At 54.5% G+C, this 20,216-nt stretch overlaps 1 protein-coding gene across 1 annotated transcript; it reads left to right on the top strand.

Annotated features, from left to right (window-relative positions):
* Positions 1–1,087: 1,087 nt before the first annotated feature.
* On the top strand, positions 1,088–15,717 carry TAS1R2 (taste 1 receptor member 2). Its single transcript, XM_069477400.1, has 6 exons — positions 1,088–1,269; positions 3,552–3,852; positions 6,212–6,982; positions 10,248–10,457; positions 13,519–13,642; positions 14,789–15,717. The coding sequence occupies exons 1-6, from the start codon at positions 1,088–1,090 to the stop codon at positions 15,715–15,717; spliced, it is 2,517 nt and encodes an 838-aa protein (XP_069333501.1).
* The last annotated feature ends 4,499 nt before the right edge of the window (positions 15,718–20,216 follow it).

The following is a 20,216-nucleotide window of genomic DNA, read 5'->3' as shown; positions in this document are numbered from 1 at the left end:
GTAACAGACCGCCTGCGCCCCGCATCCTATGCCAGGTCCCCCAAGGCTCCCGCGAGGCCACACTTTGTCAGGGCTGGAAAGGAACGAAACAGCGTATGTGGCCCAGGGTCTCTGATTCAAGTGGGTCCCTAATTCACTGGCGCCGTCTCCCTCCCTCTGACTCCTTAGGGGTGGTCACCTTTGACTTTAGGAATTTTCGACTTTGCATTTTGCCAGCATTCCTGCCCCTTGGCATGGCGTCTGAGCGGGGCGCACCCGGAGGGGACTCAGTCCACAGAGCTGCCTGATGCATTATGGCACCGTCAGAGGGAGCGAGACCACGTCCCCCCGCCCCCCCCCCCCCCCCGGCCCCACTGTTCTCTCTGCTGCTGCCATTCACCGAAAGCACTAACGTCTTGTGTAACACGGCGTGGTGATGAAGTGCCAGCCCTGGAGTCAGACTGTGTAGCTTGAACCCCAGCTCTGCTAGCTGTGCAACCTAGGGTGGGTTTCTTAACTTTTCAATGCCTCAATGTCCTCATCTGTGAAATGGGTTAGTAATAGTCCCAGTTATTGGGAGCATTAAAGGAGATGATGGATGCCAGCACTCAGTGCGATGCCTGGTTCTTACTGACAATGGCCACTACCGTTTGAACATCTCATGGCTCAGGTGCCACATGTACATCGCCACACGCTGGGCGCAACTTGGCCGGGCTCAAGCTTGGGCTCTTTTTGTCACCCTTTTCTGTCTCCTGAGAGCACCTCTGTCCTTTACTCTGGAAATGTTTGAGATGCCAGGGAGATGAGACCTGTCCTCAAACAAAAAGTGGCAGAAGGCTGAGGTGTGGCCAAGTTACCAGGATGTTCTATCTCCCACAAATAGGGTTCACCTAGAGCACCCAGGCCCCACTGTGCTGTAAGAAAGGATCACCCTAATTCCTGCCTCTTTTCCTGCCCCCAGAGCCCTTAAACCTCTCCACCTGTCCCAGGTGCCCCACGGCCAGTGGCAGGACCATTGCTATGTAAATGTCTGTGCAAATGTCCTGCTATCAACCAGCCACGTCTCCAGTGAGGCAGGGCCACCTCCTGAGACCAACACTTCCTAGCCATGGGGCCCTGGGCAAGGGTGTTCTGCTCCCTGTTCCTCCTGCTGCAGGTCCTGGCTGAGCCGGCTGGGAACTCGGACTTCTACCTGGCTGGAGATTACCTCCTGGGTGGCCTCTTCACCCTCCATGCCAACGTGAAGGGCACTGTCCACCTCAACTACCTGCAGGTGCCCAAGTGCAAGGAGTGAGTCTCCAGTGTGAGGCTGGAAATGGTGGTTGGGGTGGGGTGGGAGGTCAGGGCTGGTCGTGTGGTCCTCGGGGGCCAGGCCAGGACTGAGGGCTCAGATCACTCCTCCCCGTTCTTGGCCAAATCCCCTATTCTGGATCCAGCCCACTGGTCCCCAGGGATGACCCACACAATCCGCTTTACCAAAATCTTTGGCAATTGTGTTCTGAAACACAGACCTGGGTTGTCCCAATGTCACATTTCTTTATAAAGAGTTACTTCATTCAGAGAGGGTGAAGGTATTCCGGGAGACAGGGAGAAGGGAAGGAGAGTGCAAAAGCTAACTAAGGGTGGACTATAAGAAATGCACCATTTATGACACTGGGGAAGATTACATGCTGGTTTAAGAATGCTGAGGGTAGTGGTGCCAGTGATGGTACTAAGCATGGCGTTGGATTTTCCGATGCCTGTGATAATGGCGGGGAGTATAATGATGGTGATGGTGGTGATGAAAGGGGTGATGCTGATAGTGTTGATAACAGTAATACCGTTATCATGAAACACTGGTGATCGTAACAATGATGAAGAGTATGGTGGTGATGGTGGTGATGATGGTAATAATGATGGTTGTGATGGTTGTGGTGATGATGATGATGGTGGTGGTGGTGATGATGGTGATGGTGGTGATGGTAGTGTTGGTGGTGATGGCGGTGGTGATGATGATGATGATGGTGGTGGTGATAGTGATGATGGTGATGATGGTGATGGTAGTGATGGTGGTGATGGTGGTGGTGATGATGATGGTGGTGGTGGTGATGATAGTGATGATGGTGATGGTGGTGATGGTAGTGTTGGTGGTGATGGTGGTGGTGATGATGGTGGTGATGGTAGTGTTGGTGGTGATGGTGGTGGTGATGAGGATGATGATGGTGGTGATGATGATGATGATGGTAGTGGTGATAGTGATGATGGTGATGATGGTGATGGTAGTGATGGTGGTGATGGTGGCGATGATGATGATGGTGGTGGTGGTGATAGTGATGACGGTGATGATGGTGATGGTGGTGGTGATGATGATGGTGGTGGTGATGATAGTGATGATGCTGGTGATGGTGGTGGTGGTGATAGTGATGACGGTGATGGTGGTGATGGTGGTGATGATGATGATGATGGTGGTGGTGATAGTGATGATGGTGATGATGGTGATGATGGTGATGGTAGTGATGGTGGTGATGGTGGTGGTGATGATAGTGATGATGCTGGTGACGGTGGTGGTGATCATGATGATGATAGTGTTGGTGGTGATGGTGGTGGTGATGATGATGATGATGGTGGTGGTGATAGTGATGATGGTGATGATGGTGATGGTAGTGATGGTGGTGATGGTGGTGGTGATGATAGTGATGATGCTGGTGATGGTGGTGGTGATCATGATGATGATAGTGTTGGTGGTGATGATGGTGATGGTGGTGATGGTGGTGATGGTGGTGGTGATGATGATGATGATGGTGGTGGTGATAGTGATGACGGTGATGATGGTGATGGTGGTGATGGTGGTGATGGTGGTGGTGATGATGATGATGATGGTGGTGGTGATAGTGATGACGGTGATGATGGTGATGGTGGTGATGGTGGTGATGGTGGTGGTGATGATGATGATGATGGTGGTGGTGATAGTGATGACGGTGATGATGGTGATGGTGGTGATGGTGGTGATGGTGGTGGTGATGATGATGATGATGGTGGTGGTGATAGTGATGACGGTGATGATGGTGATGGTAGTGATGGTGGTGATGGTGGTGGTGATGATGGTGGTGGTGATGATAGTGATGATGCTGGTGATGGTGGTGGTGATCATGATGATGGTAGTGTTGGTAGTGATGGTGGTGGTGGTGATGGTGGTGATGGCAGTCACAAAGACGTGGTGACAACGAGGGCAGTGGCAGTGATATTGGTAATAGGGATAAGGGTGATGATGGTGACTGTGGTGATGGTGATTGGGAGGTTACAGTGGGTGACGGCGGTTACACCAGTGGACATCAGTAGAATGGTGATGGAGGTTACAGGGATGGTAGTGAAGGTGGTCGCATGGATCATAGTGTCAGTGGTGGCCATAGGGATGATGGTGACCCTGGAGATGTGGCATGGTGACAGTGATGTGGTAAAAATGCCAGAACTGTCTAGAGTGGCTCCTTCTTGGTCAACGCCTGTGGCAGGGAGGAGGAGCAGGCTGGTTCTCCCATTCCCTTCCCTCCTCACTCTGGACCTGCGTCGACCTCCCCGCACTGCGGCCCCTCTAGGTACGAGATGAAGGTGCTGGGCTACAACCTCATGCAGGCCATGCGCTTCGCGGTGGAGGAGATCAACAACCACAGCAGCCTGCTGCCGGGCGTGCTGCTGGGCTACGAGATGGTGGACGTGTGCTATGTCTCCAACAACGTGCAGCCGGTGCTCTACTTCCTGGCGCAGGACGACTACTTCCTGCCCATCCAGGAGGACTACAGCCAATATGTGCCCCGGGTGGTGGCCGTCATCGGCCCTGACAACTCTGAGGCCGTCGTGACCGTGGCCAACTTTCTCTCCCTCTTTCTCCTTCCACAGGTGAGGTCCCTGGGCCCCGGAGAAGGGGCTGGGGAGGGGCCTGAGGGGTGGTTTTCCAGAGGGCTCGGTAGCCCCTTCCTCCATTGATCATGGGGGTGGTAGGATGAGAAGCAGGGCCAGGACATCAACGCCAATCCTGAGAAGGCAGCTCAGGCTATGGGATAAGAGCTCAGGCTTTGGAGGAAGACTGACCTGGGTGTGCATCTTGGCACTGAGTCTTAGCCACTGTGAAGCCTCTGGCGAATCTCTTAACTCTTTTGAGCCTCGGTTTCCCCACCTATAAAGTGAGATGATAAGAGTTCCATCCCAGGACTGTCTAAAGATTAGAGCGTTCAACCTGGGTACGAGTTTCTAGCACACAGTAGTCAATAGCAATGGCAACATATCGTTAGTATGTAAAGCATTTTGCACAGGAGATAAAAAACTTAAAAAGCTCAATATTATTCTGTACAATTCCCTAGCACAGGGTCTGCCTTGCTGCAGTAGGTCCTCACCAAAGGGCCATTAGTGTTACTACTATTATTCTAACTATTATCACGGTCATGATTGAAAGCACCTAGTACAGTACTGGTATTGAGTACCTGTTAATTAAAAGAGCAGCTAGCATAAGACTCGGCACATAGTAGGTCGTCACAAATACTGTAATTGTTGCTATAGTTTTTATTATGCAAAGCATCTACTGCAGGGTCTGACATATAGTAGGTACTCAATAAATGTTAATATTTTGACATGAAAGAACCAGTCAAGGACTGACTTCATTTTTGCATTCACGTAACAAACATTTATTGAGCACCTACTGTGTGCCACGTACTGTTGTAGGTGCTGGGATACAGCTGGCAACAAAACAAAGACCACTGTCCTCCTGGAGCTTCTTTTCTGGTAGGGAGAGAGCTAATAAGCCTAAATAAATGAGTGACGGAGGATGTTAGGAGGTGAGATGTGCAATGGATAAAAGCAAAAGTGGAGCAGGGTAGAGGCGATAGAGCATGTCGGTGGGGATACAGGGAGATTGCAATTTTCAACACTGTGGTCAGGTGGGTCTTACTGACACCTGGACAAAGACTTGAGGGAGGAGAAGGAGTGAGTGAAGGAGCTACATAGGCTCTAGGAGAAGAGCATTCCAGGAAGACAGTTAGCAAGTGCAAAGGCCGGAGGTGCCTGGTTTGTTCGTGGAGCTAGGTGAGCAGAACTGGGGCCAGGGGGAGACGGGGAGGAGACGAAACCAGAGAGGGGAGGGCTGGGCAAACAACGGAGCCCCTTAAGGGGCCAGTGAAGGACTCTGGCTTTTCCTGGGTGATATTCAGAGCCGTGGAAGGGTCAGAGGAGTAGCGTGACTCGACATGTACGAAAGAGCATCCCCTGGCTGCCACATTAAGCGTAGACAGTAGGAGGAAAGGTGGGAGGAGAATGTCGCAATGCGGGCACAGATGAGGGTGGCTGGACTCGGAGGGAGCGGGAAGGTGGTAGGTACCCGATGGACACATTTTGCAGGGAGATCCAGGGGGCTTTGCTGATGGACCAAATGTGGCACGTGCAAGGGGAGGAGTCAAGGATGAATCCAGCGTTTTGGCCTGAGTAACTGGAAGGATGGAGTCACCATCCACCCAGATGGGGAAGGTTGTGGGTGGAACAGGCTCAGAGGAGAACAGGAGTTCAGTGTTGGGTGTGTGAAGTTTGAGATGTCAGGCAGGTAGCTGCAAACATGAGTCTGAAGCTCAGGGAGAGGTCCAGGCCAGGGCTATACACTGGGAGCTGTTGGCGTGGGCAGGAGGAGATCACCAAGGGAGGGACAGTAGCTGGAGAAGAGACAGTGACCCAAGCCTGAGCCCTGGGGTCTTCCAAGGTTAAGAGGTCATGGAGAAGAGAAGGAACCAGCAAAGGAGATGGACCACACAGTGAAGTGGGAAGAAAACCAAGAGTGTGGCGACCTGGACGCAGAGGGGAGAAATGTGGTTAGTTGATGAGCCCGATGGTGATGGTGGTGAGGAAAGCACTATGCTCGGGGACACACAGTAGGTGCTCACTAAACGTTACTAGATGATGGGAGTGATAACGATGCCAGTCACCTGGCCCAGGGCTGGTTCTAACTAAATGCTACTGTGCTAGTGACCACGGTGTACATTACTTGGCCCAGGGCATGGAACACAGTAGGTGCTCAAAATCATGATGATGCACAGGTAAGGCACCTAGCCTAGGTCCCGGCACGCAGTAGGTTCTTGTTATGTTGCTCCCTTGTGACCGTGATGATGATGGTGTAAACCACCTAGCCCCGGGCGTAGCTCGCACTAGGTGCTCCCCAAATTGACCCAGGATGACGATGGCGCTCGCTGATGCCAGGGGCCCCTCCCCTCCCCCGCAGATCACCTACAGCGCCATCAGCGACCAGCTGCGCGACAAGCAGCGCTTTCCGGCTTTGCTGCGCACCATGCCCAGCGCCGACCACCACGTCGAGGCCATAGCGCAGCTGATGCTGTACTTCCGCTGGAACTGGATCGTCGTGCTGGTGAGCAGCGACGACTACGGCCGTGACAACGGCCAGCGGCTCAGCGAGCGCCTGACCGGCCACGACATCTGCATCGCCTTCCAGGAGTCGCTGCCCGTGCCGCAGCCCAACCAGGTCGTGACGCCCGAGGAGCACAGTCGCCTGGCGGCCATCGTGGACAAGCTGCAGCAGAGCTCAGCGCGCGTGGTGGTCGTGTTCTCCCCAGACCTGGCCCTGCACAACTTCTTCCTTGAGGTGATGCGCCGGAACTACACGGGCGCCGTGTGGATCGCCTCCGAGTCCTGGGCCATCGACCCGGTCCTGCACAACCTGATGGAGCTGCGCCACACGGGCACCTTCCTGGGCGTCACCACCCAGAGCGTGCCCATCCCGAGCTTCAGCGAATTCCGTGTGCGCCGCTGGCGGGCCGGGCGGCCGCCCAGCAGGAGCAGCCAGGCGTCCACCTGCAACCAGGAGTGCGACGAGTGCTTCAACACCACCGAGACCTACAACACCGTTCTCACGCTCTCGGGAGAGCGCGTTGTCTACAGCGTCTACACGGCCGTCTACGCCGTGGCGCACGCCCTGCACAGCCTCCTGGGCTGCAGTGAGACCAGCTGCAACAAGGAGGTGGTCTATCCGTGGCAGGTGAGGCCGGGTCTGAGCGAAAAGCCAAAGCCAGCCAAAGACGCAGACTCCGCGGTTGCCATGGAGACCGCAGGGCCACCCCCTCCCCCAAGCTCTGCTCTAGCCTGCACCTCCCTTGGGGGGTTGTGGGCAAATGGGTGCGGGAGAGGCCATGGGGCATCCCCCCCTTCCTCCAGTCACATAGCACCAGAGGTCCTTTCGGGTGCCAAACAAAATTCCTTTTTAAATTAACTTAACCCTCACCGTCCAAGACAGTCTGTCCTCACGGATTCAGGTGGAATTTGCTGGAAGGAAGTCCCACAGGCAGTGAGAGCCCCACTTCTTTGTTCTTAAATATAATAGTTCCTTGACTTTTTCACAGCTGGGGGCCTGCCGCCCCCATACTGCTCAGCCATGTCCCCAAACCCTGCCCACCTGCCCTCTTTGTTGTCCTCTTCCTCCCTTTCCCAGATCCCTCTCCCCAAATAACTGTTCACTTCCTTAACAAACGGAGCAATTTAGTTAGCTCTCTAAAAATTCTCTCATTCTATTTTAATTGTACCTCTCCGTCCCATAATCTCAGAGCCTAACCTTGCAACCCTAAACACATCTTTTTTTAAAAAAACAAACAAACAAAAAAACCCCGTAGTTATTCATTAAAAGGTATTTTGATGCCAGCTGGTAAAATACAAGAAGCCAATTTCGGGTTGGGGTGGGAGGTGACAGAGACAAGAGGCGTGGGGAGCCCAGCCCAGCCAGCGCAGGCTTCACCCAGCATCTCCGCCGGCATGAACAGTGTCATTGTGAATTAGAAAGTGATGCCCTTTTGTGCAGACCAGTGAGACCAAGATGCTCTTTGCTCTGTATGGACTCAGCCCTGTGGGGTGCCCAGCTTGGTGACCTGAGTGGGCGGGACTCCCGCTGTTCCTCCCAGTTGCCCTCAGCGGACCCACTTGTGCAGGGTGCAGCCTGCAAACCTCCAACCTGTATGTGGTGTCCCTGTACTCCCCCACGCCAGTGCTGGGTCCCACCACAACACCCTGTGTATTTTTGTCATAACGCATACCCCAAGTTGTTACTGTGTTTATTTGCTTTTTGGTTTATTGTCAATTTCCCAGCCCACGCCCCAGATGTGAGCCTGTGCAAGCAGGGACCTTATCAGCCCTATTCAATGCTGTATCCCAACTTGCTGGCCCTGGGCTGGCTCAGTGAATATTTATTGCATGAATGAATGAATGAATGGGCGCTTACCGTGCCCGGCACTGTGCTAACCCCTTTATATGAATTATCATCCATCCCCAGACACTCTGCGAGTAGACACCCTTACTGTACTTCTGCTTTCCCATATACAGATGAAGCTGAGGTTCCAAGAGGGGACAGCCACCCAGCTAGCGAGTGGCCAGGGGTGGCGGTAGGGGATGGTGATGAAATGGTGCAGGGGTGGTGGAGACGGGCACCCCATGAGAAGTGAGGCAGACGGAGAGGCAGAGGGGTGGTGAGACGACTTGGGGTGGTGCTGGGGGGATGTGCTCCCAATGGGGGGTTGGATGGGGGGGGTAAACCCAAGCTGGCCAATTGGGGGGTCCTGAGCTCGTCCAAGTGGCAATGTTCAGTAGGTTATCGAATCCTAGAGGGTCAGAGTTGTGAGATCTGCTCAGAATTTTCTGGTCCAATCCCTTTATTTCACAAGTGGGGGAAATGGGGCCCTTGGGACCCTGATAGAGACCCTCTCGTCAGCTGGCCTGCCCTGGACCCGGGACCACAGCCTGGTGCATTTGCTGCCCACTTGCCATCCACTCTAGCTCCCCACCATACCCTTCTCTCCACCACTGTGCACCCCTCAGGTATGGCCCACCTGTCCGTACTGTGGGAGGCGGTGGTGGTGAGCTGGGCAGAGCTTTGCAATCAGACAGACCTGGATTGGAATCCCAGCTCTGCCACCGCTAGCTTGCAAACTCGGGCAAGTTGTTTAATATCTCTGAGCCTTGGTTTTCTCGTCATGTGTACCCTGCTGGGTTATTGAGAGGATTAGCAATCCTGTAGGCAGATTACCTGGCACGGAGTAGAGGCTGAATGTACTCCTCCTCTTCCTCTTCTTCCTCATTCATTTCTGACACCAGGTGCCTGGCCCCAGGAGACAGTGTGGGCTGGAGAGGTGCATGGGTCTGCCTTGGGTGTGGAGCCAGTGCGGGGGTGGGGGTGGGACTAGGTGAGGAAGGGGAAACAGGACTCAGACCCAAGGGGGCAGCCCCAAGATGCCAAGTCTCTGCCAATACCAGTCCAGGTCCCACCTACTCAGGAGAACTACAGGGCGATGCTTTCTGACCCCTTGGGGGTCATATCTTGGATCCCTCAAATCCCAGGTCACTGCAGGGGCATGACATGGACACCCAGGACCTCACTCCCTGAACAGGGAAGGCAGGAGGCTATGGCCCAAAGTCCCTTGGCTATCTGTGTGTCTGTCCGTCAGTCCCTGAGCTGAGGTGAGCTCTTGAGGTGTAGCCCAGTGGACTCCCCCATTTATGGAGGGAAAATCTAGGAGCCAGACTGGTGGAATAGCTGAGCTGGAAGCCCTTTCAGGGTCAGCCCAGCAAGGTTCAGCAATTTTCCCAAAGTCACACAGCAATTTGAGGACAGAGCTAGGACTGGAATTCAGGCCAGAGGACGCTTAGTGCAAAGCATGCTCTAGGTGGTACGAGCTCTGCATACGGAGAGTGTGGAGTCGTTGGGAGAGGTTGGAATGAGAGCTGGCCCTAAGGTGTGGGGAGACAGCAAGGACCCAGGAAGCAGGGGGAGATTCCAGCTGACCTTTGCAGGTGAGAGAGACAGTGGACTCTGGACCTCACGATTTGAGTCCCAGAGGGGTGACCGAGGTGACTTCAGGAAAAAGGAATTATAGCAGCACCCCAGTAGGAAGTGGGTACCTACCGTTCCTCAGGCACTGTTCTAAGCCCCTAACATAGATGAACCCCTTTACTGCTTCAGAGCCCGGAAGATAGGGGCTTTATTGCTCCCACTTTGCAGAAGAGGAAACCGGGGTTCAGAGAGGTCAAGCAACAGGCCCAGGCCCTCACAGTTAGGGGCAGAGCCGGGGCCTGAACCCACAGGCATCTGATTCCAGAGCAGAGCTCTCTGGAGCCACTGCCTCCCAAACTGCCACTTTCTGAAGACTCTTGCCCCCATTTCACAGCGGTGGAAATCAAGGCTAGTGGGACCGTGGACTCTCTCCCAGGTCTAGCTCTGGCTCTGATGCCAGCTCCACTTCCCTTCCTTCCAACCCCCCCAGCTACTTAAGGAGCTCTGGAAGGTCAACTTCACCCTCCTGGGCCACCAGATCAAGTTCAACCAGGAGGGGGACATGGCTATGCCCTTGGAGGTCATCCAGTGGCAGTGGGACATGAACCAGAATCCGTTCCAGAGCGTCGCGTCTTACTACCCTACGCAGCGGCAGCTGACGAACATCGGCTCCATCGCCTGGCACACCCCCAACAACACGGTCAGCTCCTAGGGACGGGTGGGGGTGGGGTCTGGGGGCTCATGCCGGGTGGCCCTTTTCATCAAGGAGGGTGTCTGGGAAGTCTTCATTATAGCTGGTGGGACCTCTCTTTGCAGGGTCCTGTTCTTTTCCCGTTGATTGAGAACTATGGCTGTTCTGCGCTTTCCAGCTCCTTGGGACAGAGGGGCGCAGGGGGCCTCTGCACAGTAAACATTCACTGAACATGTGTGTTCCAGGCCCCGTGCTAAGGACTTAAGTTCTCTGTCTCTGTCTCTTTTTTTTTTTCTTCTTTTTTTTTAACACAGAGGTGGAGTGCCTGGGTAGAGTGCAGTGACGTCATCATAGCTCACAGCAGCCTCAAACTCCTGGGCTCAAGTGATCCTCCTGCCTCAGCCTCCCGAGTAGCAGGGACTATAGGCATGTGCCACCCCACCTTGCTAATTTTTCTATTTTTTTTTGTAGAAATAGGGTCTTGCCATGTTGCACAGGCTGGTCTTGAACTCCTGGCCTCAAGCAGTCCTCCCACAGTGCTAGGATTATAGACGTGAGCCACCATGCCCGGCCTAGTAATTGTTTTTATTGGAATTTTCCCTCCTCTGGTTTCATTTGAGGTTTTATCTTTGCCTTTGTTATTTGCTGTTTGAATATGATATGCCTAGGTATAGTTTATTTGGTGTTTATCTTGACTGGTGTTCTCTGAGCTTCTTGGATCTGTGGTTTGGTATCTGTCATTAATTTTGGAAAATTCTCAGTGATTATTACTTCAAATGTTTCTCCTTTCTTTTTCCCTCCCTCCCTCCCTTCTTTCCTTCCTTGCTTCCTTCCTCTTTCTTTCTTCCTTTCTTCTCCTTCTGCTAATTCTCATTACATGTATGTTACACCATTTGTAATTTTCCCATACTTCTTGGAAATTGCATTCTTTTTTTTCCTACCATTTTTTTACTTTGCTTTTTAGCCTGGGAAACTTCTACTGACATATCTTCAAGCTCACTAATTCTTTCCTCGGCCACATCCAGTCTAGTGATGAGCCTATCACATTCATTCTTCCTTTCTGTTATCTTGTTTGTTTGTTTTTTTATTTCTAGCATTTCCTTTGGATTCTTCCTTAGAATTTCCATTTCTCTGCTTACATTACTCATCTTTGCTTGCATGTTGTTCACTTTTTCAGTTAGATCCTTTAGCAAATCAATCCATTTTAAATTCCTCATCTGATACTTCCAAAATATCTGTCATATCTGAGTCTGGTTCTGCTGCTTGTTTTGCTGCTTCAGACTATGGTTTTTTGTTTGTTTGTTTGTTTTGCTTTGCTTTTTTTGCCTTTTAGCATGCCTTGCCACTTTTGGTTGAAAGCCAAACATAATGTATTGGGTAAAAGGAATTGAGGTAAACAAACCTTTAGGATGAGGTTTTATGTTTATCTAGGGAGGAGTAAACAAATAGCTGTGTTGCCAGGTGCTAAAATTTCCTTGGCTGTCCTTTTTTTTGGTCTTCCTTGTTGTCTTTGGGTTTCTCTGGAGACTCCTTCTTAAACAGAGTCTGAGCTTTGTGGGTCTTTCAGTTGTGATCTCCTCTTGTCACACAGGAGTCTGAGGGATTGGTGGGGAGGTGTGGGGAGGAGGGGGGTGTTCTGTCACCTGTGATCAGTCTCAATGTCTCAGTGAGCCTGCACTGATTTATTTCTCATCGCGGTATTTCTTACCGTCCATCACATGACATATTTGTGTATTTGTTGTCCTCTCTTAGCCTGTGAAAATACTAATTCCTTTAGAAAAGGGACTTCGACTCATTTAGATCACTGCTCTATTCTCCGTGCCTGGCATCCGTGTGTGCCCAGTAACTTTTGAATGAATGAGTGAATAGCAGGCTGCGATTCCAGGGGTGCGAGGTGGGATTCATTTGGTTATTTAGGAGACAGCGAAGAGATGAATTTGGAAGTGGGGAGAGGATCCCTGGCAAGGGAGTGGTGGGTGTGGGTCTGGATAAGGGTGTGTGTGTGTTGGTGTGCACATACCTGCACACGTGTGCAGTCACGTGCAGGGCAGGGAAAGCCACGGAGGGCTTCGAAAGCCTGGCGGGGGTCAGAGGTTTTATTCTGGCTGGCGGAGAGTCACCGAGGTTCTTCCACAAGCACGTTTCAGAGAGGAGAATGGGATGGATGTCTGGAAATGTCTGCTGACAGCTGTGGCTGGGAGGACAGAACAGGAAAGCAGGGGACCTCGGAGGGGCCAGGAGAGAGGGGCTCTGGGGCCGAGTGTTCCTAGGTGGCTCCCCTCGTCTGGGCCCTTCTTGTGTGAGCTTTTGCAACACTCTCCTAACACAACCCAGACCCTACGGGGCCACGGCTGCTTCCCCCTGCCCATGTTGTCCGTGTGGCACGGACGAGCCCCCCGTCTGCACCCTCTCCCCACTGCTTTCCCGCTGGCTCCACGTGTGATCATTCGTTCCTTCAATACACCATGACCCGCGGCCTCCCCTGGCTGGGTGCTCGTCTGGGTTCTGGAGATGTGGCAGTCAAAACAGTAGACAGGGCCCTGCCCACCTGCTCTCGGTCACCTGGAAAACCTCTGCCCCTCCGGAAAGGCCGTGTTCATGAGGAGTCTGGCTGTGAGTGGCAGGAAATGTTGGGAGCAGCCGTCATTAGGAGCAATGAGCAGCGGAGTTAACCGACTGCCTCACAGAGCTGAAAACTCCAGGGGGGACCGGGAAGCTTCCGGCGGGTGTGGGTCCAGGGTTTCACTCCGTCTTGCAGACCCTTCCTTGGGCACGTTGGCCCCTTTGTGACAACACGGCTGCCAGCAGCCCCGGGGGCTGCGTCCTGTCCTCCCAGAACCTCAGAGGGTCTGTCTCGACAGTTGGGTGCTTCCGTCATACCAGAGGAGGGTGGATTCGGTCCTGAGCAGGCAAACCTGGGAGGGTCCCTACAAAGGCAATTCCAGCATCCCCTCCCCTCCCAGGCAGCGACCCGGCTTCCCTCCCTGGAGCATCCTGCTAGGCGGGGAGAGGTGGAGCCCCCAGAGTGTGGGAAGAGAGGGCTCAGGGTCTCTTTCTCTCCTCCCTCCAGGTCCCCTTGTCCATGTGTTCCAGGAGTTGCCAGCCTGGGCAAAGGAAGAGGTCTATGGGCATCCACCCCTGCTGCTTTGAGTGCATCGACTGCCTCCCCGGCACCTTCCTCAACCAGAGCGCAGGTACAGCCTGCAGGCCCCGCCCCTGCCCTGCCCCTGGGGTCGCCAGGGCTCTTCCCCTTGGCAGGGCCTCTGGCATCTCCCCCAGGGCGTGTAAGTGTCCAGATATCAGGGACATGTCTGATTCCTCTTGTATCTCCCCAGTACCTGGTGTGGAGGAGAATCCTCAATACAGGCTGGTTCGGGGGGAGGGAGAAGGGACAACCCCCCCACAGCAGGACTGGAGCTGGGCCCCACTCCACACACAGCGCGGGGCGCGGGGGTGCCAGGCAGGGGGGTGCCAGGCAGGGGGGCAGCCGCTGGAGGGTGAGTGAATGGCTCAGCCAGTAGAAGGCAGGTTTCTGGCAGGCAGGGACGGTGTGCGATTGATCTCTCCGGCCTCCCGAGTGCTTGGTGTAGTTCAGAGCATATAGTTGCTCAGTGAATGTTTGTCGAATGACTTCCTTGATTAGAAGAATGAACATTTCTCCCTGTAGAACATAAACTCGAGGAAGGTGCAGACAGTGTCATCCTTTGTCCACATCAGGGTTTGGTACAGCTCGGAGTTAGGGCTCAAACATGTGTTTCATGACTGCATGAGTGTAAATTAAGCGGGTGATTCCATCGACCGGAACAGCACTTACTATGTGCCTGGCAGAGCACCGGGCACTGAGTAGCTGCGGGACAGAAGTTTGTTGATTGATTTCCCTGGCCTTCCCCTGAGGGTTGGCCAGGAGCCTGGAGGCGTGGGCTGGGGCATGCATCTCTCTGGGCCTTCCACCTCAAGCCCCCAGCACGTGGGTGGTGCTCAAACAAACATTTGCTGAATAAACTATGTGAATAAGTGTTCGAATGCCTCTCATACCGGAGAGTGAGGTCTTAGAAGGCAGGAACTTTTCTTGGTAGGCTCTGAGTCAAGGAGACCCCAGTTCAAATCCTGTCTGTGTAACTTCCTGTCTCCATGACTTTGGGCAAATTCCTTAACCTTGCTGAGCCTCAGTTTTCTCATCTGTGAAATGGGGCTGCTGTGAGGATTTGATGAGCCAGTGCGTGTAAGGGACTCAGGGAGTGCTGGCTGTGAACACAGGGGGTGCCCCAGAGCGGGGCCCGCGGGATGTCGGTGCTCAGAGGGTGGGATTGGCTGATGGAAGTTGCTGTGGGCTTTTGCAGATGAGTATGACTGCCAGCCCTGCCCGAGTACCAAGTGGTCCCACAGGAATGCCACCTCCTGCTTCAAGCGGCGGCTGGCCTTCCTGGAGTGGCACGAGGTGCCCACCATCTTCGTGGCCCTGCTGGCTGCCCTGGGCTTCCTCAGCACGCTGGCCATCCTGCTGATATTCTGGAGGCACTTCCAGACACCCATGGTTCGCTCGGCGGGGGGCCCCATGTGCTTCCTGATGCTGACGCCACTGCTGGTGGCCTACACGGTGGTCCCGGTGTACGTGGGGCTGCCCACGGTCTCCACGTGCCTCTGGCGCCTGACCGTCTTCCCCGTCTGCTTCACCATCTGCATCTCCTGCATCGCCGTGCGCTCCTTCCAGATCGTCTACATCTTCAAGATGGCCAGCCGCCTCCCGCGCGCCTACAGCTACTGGGTCCGTTACCACGGGCCCTACGTCTCCGTGGTGGTTACCACGGCACTCAAGGTGGCCATCGTGGTGGGCAACTTGCTGACCACCAGCCCCAGCCCCACCGCCCGTGCCGACCCCGACGACCCCCAGATCATGATCTTCTCCTGCAACCCCAACTTCCGCAGCTTGCTGCTGGTCAACACCGGCCTGGACCTGGCCCTCTCGGTGGTGGGCTTCAGCTTCGCCTACATGGGCAAGGAGCTGCCCACCAACTACAACGAGGCCAAGTTCATCACCCTCAGCATGACCTTCTACTTCACCTCCTCCGTCTCCCTCTGCACCTTCATGTCTGTCTACAGCGGGGTGCTGGTCACCATCATGGACCTCCTGGTCACTGTGCTCAACCTCCTGGCCATCAGCCTGGGGTACTTCGGCCCCAAGTGCTACATGATCCTCTTCTACCCAGAGCGCAACACGCAGGCCTACTTCAACAGCATGATCCAGGGCTACACCATGGGGAAGGACTAGCGCCGCTGGGACAGGGGCCCCGCGTTGGGCCTGGGAGCCGGGCTCTCGTTTGTTCAACCCCAGGTGGATGCAGGGAACCCGCCCCCCGCCCCGCCCCCCAGCTAGTACCGCGTCACCCTGGCCTCTGATTGGGTGTCCCTCTGAGGTTCTCTGCATCCTGGCCATTTTACCCACTTAGTGATCTTGTTCCTTTCTCTTGAGCTATTTTGCTTGTCAGGCGCTACCACCCTTTTCTAGAAAGGTGACCTTTTGGTCTCCAAGGACAGTCTGATTTAGCAGCTTACAGTCGCCATCTGGTGGTCGCACTGGGCATCTACAGGTTGCAGCCCGTTCCCTTCTCTGTGTTCAAGGTGAAGGGGCCACGCCGGTGACTGGGCTGGGGTTGGGGTGGGACGGTGGGGTCCTCCGATCAGTGCGTGAGCTCCAGTGACGCGGCCCGTGTGTCTGCGGTTCATGTCCCTGTGCCCGGAGAGCCTGGGCCCGGGCTCCTGTGCCGTGTCTAAGTGATGGCTGGGCATGGTGGGTGCTTCGTACATGCTTGTGAATAAACCTCCCTTGGGTGAATGAATGAGCTTCCTGCCTGTTTCCAGAGGTCCCCTGAGAAAGAACATGTGGCGTCAGAGGGACGTCAGTTTCAGTCCCAGCACTGCCACTTCCAAGCTGTGTGACCCCGGACGGATCATTTATCTTCTCTGAGCCTACACATCCTGTCTCTAACATGGGAACAGTAGCTGCTTCACAGGGACATTTAAGGATCAGAGATAATGTCTGTGAAGTGCATGTAGTAGGTGCTCAATAAATGCCAACCATTGCAAATCCATGTGGCCCTGAAACCATTGGAGACAACAGAAAGTTGCATTTTCATTTTTTAGTGCCTAGACACAGGCTCTAGTTCCTGGGACTAGCTTCTGTTGGAAGTTAGCCTTCCTCAAATTGCTCCCCAGCCCCGCCCCACCCCAGCAAATTTTGGGTGTTGTCTTGGGGGTGCTCAGGCCTCAGGCGTGTGCCAGAGCCAGTGTGCACTGTGGTGGCACTGCCACCTTGGTGCTGTCGAACCCTGGGGAAACCACGCTGCTGGGCGTGGCTGTGCCTCTGCCAACAGCCCCAGTGGTGGCCCCAGAGATGGGGGGGGGCCTGACTCCCTGTGTCCAGGCACCAGGCCTGGCCTCTCACCAGGGAGCCGGGACTCCAGTGCTGAGGCCTCCACACTGCCACGCAGAGGGGCTGAGTGACTGGCCCAGGTGCACCCAGCTCGCAGGTGGGAGAGCCGGTGTCAGAGCCGCCTCTGCTGTTCCCTGAGCTCAGGCTCCCAGAGAATCCACTCCTGTGCGACATCATGGCCTTCTCAGAACTGCCCTGCAAGGGACTCACAGTCTGTCTGGCGCCAACCCCAGCAGGTATGGCTTCCGAGAGCTTGTCGGCGGCTGGGAGGGCACTCTGCCTCCTCCTTGTCCCCAGCTCACCTCTGTCACACTTTGAGATGGCAGGTGGTGGGATGTTGGCTGGAATCATCTGGCATGTGGGGGGAGGGGCCTTCCCATTTTGGGGCCACTTGTCCACAATGGCAGGGATGGTGCTTGTTTCTCTTCCCAGAGTCCGGCACAGAGCAGGTGCCCCGTGAGTACGACCAAATGGCTGAATCACGACAGCTCCCGCACCCTCTCCTCTGCCACCGTTCCCCGGGCCACGGCCTCATTAATTCAGTTCACCTAGTACAGACCTTGGTGCCCTCAAGCATTTGCACTTACAATCACACGGTCCTGTTGACCTCGGTGGGGACAACAGATAACATTTACTGCCAGGCCCCTCGCTGAGAACTTGACTACTTTATCCATTTATCCCTCCCAAACCTCTGTTAGTTGGGAACTGTTAGGATCCTGATTTTACAGAGAGTGAAAGGGGACTCAGAGAGGTTATGGCACTCACCCAGGGCCACACAGCTCATCTGAGCCCAGCATGCAGCCCACCGCTGGAGCCGCTGTCCTCTATGGGGCGAAACCCCGACAGCCCTGCCGGGAAAGCGGTCCCCACCGCAGTGCACAGAGGGAAGACTTGGTGTCCCCAGGCAAGGGACCGAGCTGTGGGAGGGGCTTCAGATTTTAGGGAGGTGGTTGGTGGGGGCAGTGACCAGGGAAGAATTCGGGAGAAGCTGGCATTTGGAAGGAGCCTAAGGGACAGAGAAGTGTTGGAAGGCAGGTGTTTGGGTGTGACGGGGAGGGCAGGTGCGGCGGGAGGGAGCCCAGGCAGTTCTAGGAGGAGCAGGTGGCTGAGAGTGGCTGGGCGGTGAGAACCCCGCTTGGGAGGGCAGCAGGGGCTGGATGTGGCGGGCCCGGCCCTGGGGATCTGGACCTTGTCCTCCCTGGGTGGCCACTGCCAGCATCCTGTGCACACACTGGGTTGCCCCTCCCCTGGGTCAGCCGAGATGCCATCTGGCCCTCTCTGGTCACTGTGACCGGCCTCCTCTTTGGCTCCATCCACTTCCCAGCGTCCTCAGCCCTGGCCTGGCCTAGTGGGCTGTAGACTGCTGGGGTCTTTCTGGAACATTCCTTCTCTGTCCCATCCACTTGCTTCCCAGGAGAGCTCAGAGCCTCTGCTGAAGCCCCTCCCAGCCCTGAGCTTTCGGGAAGCAACTCGGTATGGTCTGTTCCTGGATGTGGCTGCATCCCGTCCCCCGGCCCTCGGGACCAGATTGTCAGGGGCTCAGGGAGTTTTAAGCTCTTAATTCTCTTTTCTTGCATGCTTCTCATGCCTCGGTTTAATATTTTTTTTCAAAAAAGAGCTAATCACCTTGTCTCTTGGTTCTGCCTCGTGGCCACCGTTAGAGCAGAGAATCCTGGAGTCCCAGCGACCTCGGAGGGCATCTGCTCGTCACCTGGTTCTGCAGCCGTCCTGACGGCGGTGACCTTAACCCCTCTTGCTTCTCCCCCGTAACAGGAGGCTCACTGAGGACAGCACCAGTCATTAGAAAAATTTTTCTTAGATTGAATTAAAACCTGACTCCGTGGGATTTCTATTTATGGACACTAGTGTTATCTTTTAGGTCTATGAATTAAATATGATTCCTCTTTCTCACGGTGGCCGTTTATATGTCATAGCAAAAAGAATAATTGCCTTTCAAGGAGCACCTACTGTGCGCCGTGCTTCCCACACCTCGTCTCTGAGCCCCACGATGCCCCTGCTGGATGGGCACCGTGACCCGCAGTGGACACGGGCTGGTGCCTCCCTCCCTGCCCAGGGGCCCTGTGTGGCTCCAGGGAAGCCGACTGCGTGTCCTGGCTTCAGTGGGTGGCCCTTGGTTGATTTCATCAGAGACGCTCGCAGAACTTTTTCTGGGACAAACATTCTTTAGGAGCCGGCAAGGCTGTAGACCCAAGAGCTGGGGACAGTTCTGTGGGATCCCAAGGCGATCAGCCTCCAGGAAACCCTGCAGAAGGCACCGTGGAAGGACGGAAAAACTGGGTCCTTGGAATCCTTTTGGAGCTAATGGATCTCACCCACGTGCAGCCCTACCTCTGGAACCTTCCATTTCATGCATTAATTAACATCCATTATTGCTTAAGGTAGTTGAGTTGGATTTTCTGCCCCTGGCAACCCAAAGTGTCCTTATTCTACTGAAGAGGAAACTGAAGCTCAGAGACGCTGATTAACTCACCCAGGGTCACCCAGCTCTTAAGTGGGGGAGCTAGAATTTGGGCTCAAGGGAGAATCTGAGAGGGGTCACAGCTATTTGAGTCTCCTCAGGTCATCTCTTCTTTGGCCTCAAGGTCCCCAATTGTTCTTAGGACCTGATTTTAACCACCATCTGGTCCTCTCCTTGGACACACTCTGATTTGCAAACCTGTCTCTGAGAGCACCTGGCCAGCTTTCCTCTCCTTGGCCCCGTCATTCTTCCCACATCCACGGTCAGTCTCTGGCCACCTGACCAGTGGCCCCCGAGCTCAGTCACAGCCCCGGCCCTCCCAGCTCAGAAAACTCCGTGGCTCCCAGTGCTCATACGTTAAGTCGTCACTTAACGTCATCCATAGTTTCTTGGAAACTATGACTTTAGGTGAAATGGTGTATAACGAAACTAATGGTTTTTTTTGTCGTCAATGTTATAATGAAACAATGTTGAACAAAATGACTTTATTTGAGGACGTTCTGTATGTTGTTTTGCTTAAAGTAGAAGTTTCCAAAAACCTACTGATGCCGTTCAGGACAACCATGCGTGCCCTCTCTCTCGTGCACGCAGAGCCCTACGAAGTCTGCACCCTGCTCACCTCCCAGCCTCCGCCCCCAGGAACCCCAGGGGATGCCTGGCTGTTCCCCAAACGTGTTGCCTGTCGCACCTAAGGAGGTAGAGAGGGTCATGGCCAGGGTGCATCTGAAGCAAGGAGAGCGTGTTGGAGGCCAGCATCATCCATCCGTCCATTCATTCCCTCATTCATTCATTCATTCACTCAGCAGATGGTTACTGAGCACTAAGGTCAGGCTCTGTGTGGCACCGAGGATGCAATGCC

The sequence above is a fragment of the Eulemur rufifrons genome, chromosome 8 (genome assembly GCF_041146395.1).
Source record: "Eulemur rufifrons isolate Redbay chromosome 8, OSU_ERuf_1, whole genome shotgun sequence".
Taxonomy (NCBI): domain Eukaryota; kingdom Metazoa; phylum Chordata; class Mammalia; order Primates; family Lemuridae; genus Eulemur; species Eulemur rufifrons.
This window is presented reverse-complemented; position numbering and strand designations above follow the sequence as displayed.